This window comes from Cynoglossus semilaevis, chromosome Z (genome assembly GCF_000523025.1).
Source record: "Cynoglossus semilaevis isolate Cse_v1.0 chromosome Z, Cse_v1.0, whole genome shotgun sequence".
NCBI classification, from domain to species: domain Eukaryota; kingdom Metazoa; phylum Chordata; class Actinopteri; order Pleuronectiformes; family Cynoglossidae; genus Cynoglossus; species Cynoglossus semilaevis.
The window spans coordinates 2440822-2449165 of record NC_024328.1 but is presented as its reverse complement, the minus strand read 5'-3'; the positions used below and the strand labels follow the sequence as shown (position 1 = coordinate 2449165).

The window sequence follows — 8344 nt, the reverse complement described above, 5'->3', positions numbered from 1 at the left end:
TATCCCTGCTCCTCGTCCTACTCTTTCCTTATCTCACCATCTCTTTCTCCTGCACTCACTACATCCATTATTTGGTTTTTGCAAAACAGAAATGACGCAGGTGTTTGTTTAAAAATAGTACTGAGAAGTTGGAAACATGGAGACACACTGGATATTAAAACCAGATACAAACACAGCCATCTAGTGGCACAGTGTGTTATACCTTCGTCTTCGTTCATTTTCATTTACTCATTTTCATTTAGGACATTAAAACTGCGTAATGACTTTTGTAATTGTAATAATGTGATGCCTCCTGTCTATTTTGATCGGCCTTTCAAAAAAAAAACTTTAAAGAATAAGGACCAGATCAGATTACCTTCTGTCACCCACAGCATAGCAGGACTCCACCTTGATTGAAGATTGGAGGAAAACTCTATTTTTATTAGCCTGTTTCAGCTGTTTTACTGCAGAAAAGGGCTCTTGTGTGTTAAGCACACACACACACACACACACTGTATACACCAGTATACATATGTTCATTAAAACCCGCTGTTTGGTCCCTCATTACTGCCCACATTAGGGGAGGGACAACCCTGTATATGCACACTCATGTGTCTCGTTTAATTGAGACCTGCTAAAATGTTTTTTTCTTGTCAACACAGTATTATTCCTAAACATGTTACCTATTGGGGGCCTATTGGTGACGGGGGCCTATTGTTCGTTATGTTTGGTGCTGTTACATGCAATCTCTGTCTGGGGTCTCTCTCGTTTCTATTGTTTACAGTTGAACTCTATCATCGGTGGTCACTGCTTTCGTTTTTTTGTTCTGGACAAATGCTAATCTCACATTGATGACAGTTCCTCCTTTTTCATACACCTACGTGCTGTTTAGTTTCATTCAGTGTCATTTTAACCTGGACTGTGTGTATGTCTCTGCTTCTCTCAGGTATTATAGGGGAACACATGGAGTCATAGTGGTTTACGATGTCACGAGTGCCGAGTCCTTTGTCAATGTCAAACGATGGTTACATGAAATTAACCAGAATTGTGATGACGTGTGTCGAATATTAGGTGAGTCTGTTTACTTCCAATATTTTTAGAAACATCAAAGTACTTTCCCGTAGTTGGAGAAAACTCTCAGTTCTGTTTTGTCATTTCGTCATCTTTTTTTTTCCCCAGTGGGAAATAAGAACGACGACCCCAACTCTAAGGTGGTGGAGACGACTGATGCACAGAAGTTTGCTGAGCAGATGGGAATTAATCTGTTTGAGACGAGTGCAAAAGAGAACATCAACGTTGAAGAGGTAACTCACTCTCTGTCAAGTCTTTTGCTTCAAACTGTTAACAAAACTGTCACCATTTCTTTGTGTGTGTGTTTGTATTTTGATTTGTCACTTACTGCCTAAATGTTTTGTTATACCTGATTATGAAGTTGTGTGTGTCTGTGTGTCTGTCTGCTGAATGACTTTGGTGAAACTCCACTGTGACCATAACAGAATTGTTTTAATATGACTGCACACTGACACTGTGATATGGTCTTATTTCAACTTGTATCTGCATAATATTATAACAAATGCTGTGCAACATGATCAGGTTTCACAAGAGCCACAACTGTGTGTAATTTAACCCAGTAGGCTGTGTAACATAAAATGTTGCTCACAAACCTCAAATTTCTTTCCTAATTGATTGATTGTTAGGAAACAACGGCAGAAATGACCTCAGACTTTACAGACCTGAAGTAACATATTCTCGCAGCTTTGATGAATAATTTATGTTTTCCCTACTTTAGTGTTTGATCTCAGATCTGACTTCTCTTATTCCTCAACACATCTCTGGTGTTTGTGCTTCATCTTTCCGCAGATGTTTAACTGCATCACAGAGCTGGTGCTAAGAGCCAAAAAGGAGGTGTTAGCAAAGCAGCAGCAGCAGCAACAGAACGACGTGGTCAAACTCACCAGGAACAGTAAACGGAAGAAAAAATGCTGCTAACAAACCTGCCAAGAAAAGGCCACACATGCACACAAACACATGCGTACACAGACACAGTGGGACTCAGAGCATCTAAATTAAAGAGCAGAAAAAGATTTATTACATATACATTAAAAGATTTAAACGAATAAATGGAAAATTGTCCCCTTTGGACAGACTAATCATGGAGACTTTTAAAATAAATGTACAGATTTTATCAAACATCAGAATAAGTTTTATTTGGAATTCAGCAGAAGGGCGCTATTGACCTGAAGGTTCTCCCCTCCGAGGATCTGCGAGCTGACAACTGACTGCCATATTTCCCAGATTTATATCCAAATAAATCCCATCTATGCTCTTTCTGCAGTATCTCCTCTCTCCTTCTCATTCCACTGCACATGGGACATTTAGAGTCAGGTCGGACTCTGCGCCTAAAGAGAAGGAGGAGGAGGAGGGCTTCCCCTTTTTGGATGTCCCTTTTCTTTGCTACTTTTATTAATTTGTGGGAGGCGGGGGGCATGATGAGTGGAAGGCAGGGGCTGTCTGATTGGTCCGGAGATTATCTTTTTCAGCAGCGGTTTGAGTCAAAGCCAGGGGTGTTGCCACTTGTTTTTACAGTTTCAGACACGGGTCATTTCACAACTCCCGCCAACTGATCATCCAGAATCATGAACTGCAAGATTTTTTTTGTTTGTTTGTTTTCTTGTTTTTCTTTGACGTGATGGGAAAAATAAATCAAAGAAGAAAGACAATGATTTATAGTCGACTTTTAGCAAGCAAATTCTATGGACATAAACTGGTGACTTGTCATGTTTGATTTTGTTTTGTGGATGTTTTGCCAAGCTTCCCAACATGTCCCCTCTAACCTCTAGTAGTGCTGAGCCAACATTAACTGACTTATCTCTTCTCATTTAGTTGTCTTGTTAAAGTGCATCAAAACATTCATCACTGTAGTCTTACTTTTAAAATTTTAAAATCTTCTCCACATTTATTTCAACAAATGAAACTGCCAATAATGTAGATTAAAATAAGGGTTGTGGTGATTCAGGGACCCAGTTGAGTCCTCAGGAATCGCTCAGGACTAAGTCGCCTCCCTCTCGTTCTATAGTTCTGTATATTTTATACCTACATCTCATCACCTGTCAGCAACAAACTCACGTCCAGTGTTTGACCGTTAATGGACTGCTGGGAAGGTAATGATCTGAAAATAATGCCACAGCTCTTTCACATTGGCCACAGTTTCCGTTTCCCAAAGCATAATTTCAAACAGCTCATCCAGTTGAAATAAAATAAACTGAATTGTCACTAATACATGTCAGGTAGAACTATGAATGAACTGAATGTTTATATTGGCATTGGAGGGATTTAAGAGGAAACTGGTAGTACAAGCAAAAGCAGGCAGGCAGATTGACGCCTACCCTTAATGTCACTAGACTAAAGAACATTTGGTTTACTTCACTGGTGTAAACCCTTAACTGTGTTTAGGAACAGAAAGTGTCATTAGGCTGAATGTCATATAAAAGTCAGAGATACTTTCAGGCAGTGGTTCTTAACCTGGGTTCAGTCAAACCCCAAGGGTTTGATGAGTCAGTCTCAGGGGTTCGGCGGAGGACAAGACACACACCCGACTCATTTGATTCGTGATGACGAATCATTGTTATTGCTTGGCCGTCATTAGGTGAGTGTGCATATGAAACCGGTGAGGTTCAATACCTCAAACAAGGTCAAGAACCACTGCTTTAAGGATATGAGTCTTCCCACGAGAGGCTACTTCTCATCTCATTGTAACATCAGTTAACATTTTCCTGATAGAACTGTGGTCCAGTCTCAAAGTCATATCTGATATCACGTTTAATAGAAGACGACCTGGAACTATTGACTGACGCCCTACAATCATAGGAATGGTTAACTGATGGGAGTGAAGTGAGATCTGATTTTGCTGAAGGCTTTGGCTTGATCTGTCCAGTTTTTATATACAGTCCAGTGCAAACTAGGGATGGCTTGGTCCCGTACTCAGGGTCGGTATTAGTCCAATATTGGTCAAAATTTCAGGATCAAATATCGAAAAACAACTATAGCCCATCCGATACTATACCGAAGTCCAAATGCTCAACTTCACTGTGCAACATGACGTAAGGTTTTAAATGGAACTCGAGCCCAATCAGGATCACATTCACGATGGACACCTACAACCAACCCAAACAGTTGGGGTCTCAGTGTTTACATGGAAATTTGGTGTGATGTTTTTGAAAAAGGAATAACAAACTTCACATGCATGTACATTTCCTTGTTGTTCTTTGTGTTAGGGACTAATGTCAAGTTTCTCTATATTTCATTCAACTGTTGGCATTTCTCTGTCATCACTTCCTCCTCATTTAACTGAGAACTTAACTGAAGTTTTACCTGAGAGTGTTTCCTGATGAGTGTGTGACAATGGGAATGCTACTGAGAACAAACAGCAATGAAATACTTCATCTCTGGATTTCTGTGTATTCATGCCACAACTCTCGTCCGTTTGCGTCGTGTTCACCATCGGAGGTTTTACGCAAATGTCTCAGAATTATATTATTTAATTTTTTTGGTTTTGGAGAAAGAGCGATAAGAGCTCCGTTTGGAAAAAGCTGGTTCTCATCCTTCCCAACAAACCTTGGCAGGCAGTTTGGGATCCCAATAAATCCACGATCCATCCGCTGTGACCCTTCACCGCAGCCCAGAGACGGTGTCAAATCTCAAATATTTGTGACATCTATTCATTGTGTATAGACATATAAATATATTTGCGTGTTTATATTCAGTATAGAACATACACACCTATCCAGCACACCAAACTGCATGTGTCACACATGCACCGTGTGCTACATGAAGAACACACTCATCAGCTGTGGTTTGCTGTACACTGGAGAAAAAGATGTGATATTTCCCTACATGAATTTAATCAGTAATAAACATTTAAAAAATATATATATTTCACACATTTCGACTGAACTCATTTGTTGGTGGGTCCAATATTAGTCCAGTGATTGAGTTACTGGTCAATTAGCTTCAGGCTCCACCAGAATTCTGATTAGTCTTTTTTTTTTTAAATACAAATATTTACATTTAGCAGAGGCTTTTATCCAGAACTAGGATTAACTGTCAAGCATGTGGTTTCAGGACTCTGCTCTCTGCGTACTAACTGCTACACTATGGAATATATATATATATGTATATATTATATGTTTATATATATACATGCATACACTAATGGGGGTGTTCGTAGACCACCCCATTTGATAGATTACAGTCTGTCTTCAGAACACCCCTTTGCTTTTACTACACTGGATTAGTCCAACCCACAGACAGATTTGAATAGCGTAGAGTAATACCTTGAGATGCGAGCGTCTCAACAAACGAGTGTTTGGGAAAAAAATGTGATTTACTGAGATATGAGTAAAGATTTGAGAGAAAAGCACGCTTACAGACGCTAAGGCTAGGTGGACGAGTACTCCCAGGCCGCCTCACTCGTTCATTTCACGTGTTTGTCGAAAGCCAGACGCATACTCTAAATTTTGGATTTTTTTGGTCTAAGAAAAAAAGATGAAATTTCTAATTTCAACACGGCATGCGAAAGTAGAACTTTACAAAAAATATGAAATGTTTGTTTTTCTAAAAAGATTCTCAAAATGCTGTAATTTGATGAGAAACATGCAGAAAATATAAAATTTTGAAAAAAAATAAAGAATGTCATCAAAATTTAATGACTTTTTTTTGCATGTTGTGTTTGCCCAACACGACATGTAAAAGTGTAATATAACAACATTTTAGAAAACTTTTTTAATTTGATGAGAAACAGAAAAGATACCATTTTCAAAAGCAAATTTTCAAAAATTTCATTAAAAATTTTACCATTTGACCAACACAACATGAATTTTACAAATGAATTAGATTTTTTTCTAAAATAAATTTGCAATTTGATGAAACATCAATTATGAGATTTTGTTTTCCAAACATTTTCATCATAATTCTTAACCATTTGACCAATAGCACATGTGAAAGTAGAATTGTTTTTCTCAAAATGCTCTAACTTCATGAGAAACATGCAGAAAATATAAAATTCAAAAATTTTGAAATCTTCTCAAAAAGCTCTAATTTGATAAGAAACATGCAGTAAATATGGCAAATTCTGGTATTTAGCCTTCAGGGGGCTACATGCCTGTAACAAGGGTTGTTGCAGACAGGGGGATATAGGTGTGATGAAACCCACCCTATTCAAAGGAGGGCAGACTGTTAAGCAGGTTGGAGGTGTGAATGGGGAGTGATACCATAGCTATAGACTAATAGTTTCACCTGAGCGACACTTTTGGCTGGGTGTCCTTTAGATGAAACTGTGGTCCTGTTTTCAGGGAGAGGGTTGGAATTTTTTGGGAAGGGAACTCAGGACAACATTATAGGTGGATGAAAGCTTGTGTCTCAAACCACCTCCTCTGTTGAGAGGTGGTTTCTCCAGATTGACTTAGATGGCTTCCTTCACCCCTCTCTCAAACCATCTGTCTTCTCTGGCGAGGATATGTACATCCTCATCCACAAAAGTGTGTCCTTTGTCCTCAAGATCTAGATGAACAGCTGAGTCCTGCCCTGAGGAGCCGGCTCTTCTGTGTTGTTGCATACGCTTGTACAGTGGTTGTTTGGTTTCCCCAATGTAAAGATCAGGAGAGGCCTCAGTGTACATGTACAATGTTGTTCTGTTTGTGGTGAGGTATTTTTACCTTTGGATGAACCAGTCTTTGTCTGAGGGCGTTGGTGGGTTTAAAATGTACAAGACTTTGGTGCTGGTTAATAATTCTCCTAGGTTTTACGGAGGTCCTGGCAACATAAGTAACGGCAATGTGGAGGTGGAGCACCCATGTTATGCACTTTAGGAAGTCCAAAGATATGTGGGATGGAGTCACCAGGGTACAGTTTGAAATATTGACTCTCTCTCTATTATCATTTGACCAACACAACATGTGAAAGTAGAATTTCCCCCCAGAAAATCACAAAATGATCTAATATGATGAGAAACATGGAGGGAAGATAACATTCTGAGATTTTGTTTTCCAAAAATTTTTCACCATTTCACCACCACGCCATGCGTAGATAGATTTTTACAAAAAAGAAATCTTAAAATGCTCTAATTTGATAAGACACATACAGAAAAAAAAAGTTTTCTCTCCATAAATGTCCAATAATTTTTTGAACATCTAACCAAAAATTACATTTGAAATTTTTTTTTTCTTAAAAATTTCAAAAAAGTTTTTTTCCTAAAACATTTCACAAAATGCTCTAATTTGATGAGAAACATGCAAAAAGATAACAAATTTTAAATACTTTTTTCCAAAAATGCTCATTATAAGTTTTCACGATTTCACCAACACAACATACAAAAGAAGAATTTTACAAATAATTATGAAAAATAAATTTATTTGATAAGAAACATGCAGAAAAAATAGCATTTTGAGGAAATTTTCATCATAATATTTCCAAATCTGACCAAAAATTATGCTAAATGCTAAATTCGGGGCTGGGGGTTCGAAAAAAAGTTTTTGCAAAATTTCTCAAATAAAAAAAAAAAAGTTTTATAATTCTTTATACAATTTTATTTTTCTTATTTTTCTAACATCTAACCAAAAATGACATTATCATAAATTTTGATTTTTTAAATAGAAATTCCAAATCTAAAACAATGTCTTAAAATGCACCAATTTGATAAGAAACAAAGATTAAAAAAAAAAATAAATCCAAAAATGTTATCATAATTCATCAACATCTGACCAAAAACAACAGGCTGAATTTAGTTTCATTGTTGAAAAATTCCAAAAATGTTTTCTATAATTTAAAAAAAATGCTCTTATTTAATGAGAAACATAAAGATTGTACCTTTGTACCTACCTTTGTCCTACTGGACTGGACTGGACTGGACTGGACTGGACTGGACTGGACTGGACTGGACTGGGGTTTCTAGTAGTTTTTTTTTTTTTAACAATTGAGGTTTACCGATTCTAGTAGGGTTTTTTAGCCTTTGAGAATAATTGATGGCTGCCAATTATGTCCATGACACTGTAAACATAAATGCTGAAATAAAAGGGTCAACTTAAGTTTAACTTTGACAAATATATATATTGAGTGCATGCCTCTATCCAAGTTCTAGTAACCATTTAACAAGGTTAATGAAAATTAAATATTGCATCTGTTGAAAATGTATTACCTACAGACATTCTTTTACTTCTCAAGTAAGATAAATGTATCTTCAGAATATATCTTTCTTTTTTTTCAGTCTTATTTTTGCAACACCTCTTCAGTTTACTGTGTATTTACTTCATTGTGACATCTCAGGTCACATATAGAAGCATAACTCCAACATAAAGAAAACTGTGGTTTT

At 37.2% G+C, this 8344-nt stretch overlaps 1 protein-coding gene across 1 annotated transcript in view; it reads left to right on the top strand.

The window, feature by feature from the left end:
* Positions 1–4552, top strand: part of rab35b (RAB35, member RAS oncogene family b) — an 11128-nt gene extending 6576 nt beyond the window's left edge. Inside the window, exons 4-6 of the mRNA XM_008335684.3 lie at positions 926–1050; positions 1159–1283; positions 1840–4552. Coding sequence (XP_008333906.1) covers positions 926–1050; positions 1159–1283; positions 1840–1968 — 379 coding nt within the window. The 3' untranslated portion in view covers positions 1969–4552. The remainder of the gene's footprint in view (positions 1–925; positions 1051–1158; positions 1284–1839) is intronic.
* The last annotated feature ends 3792 nt before the right edge of the window (positions 4553–8344 follow it).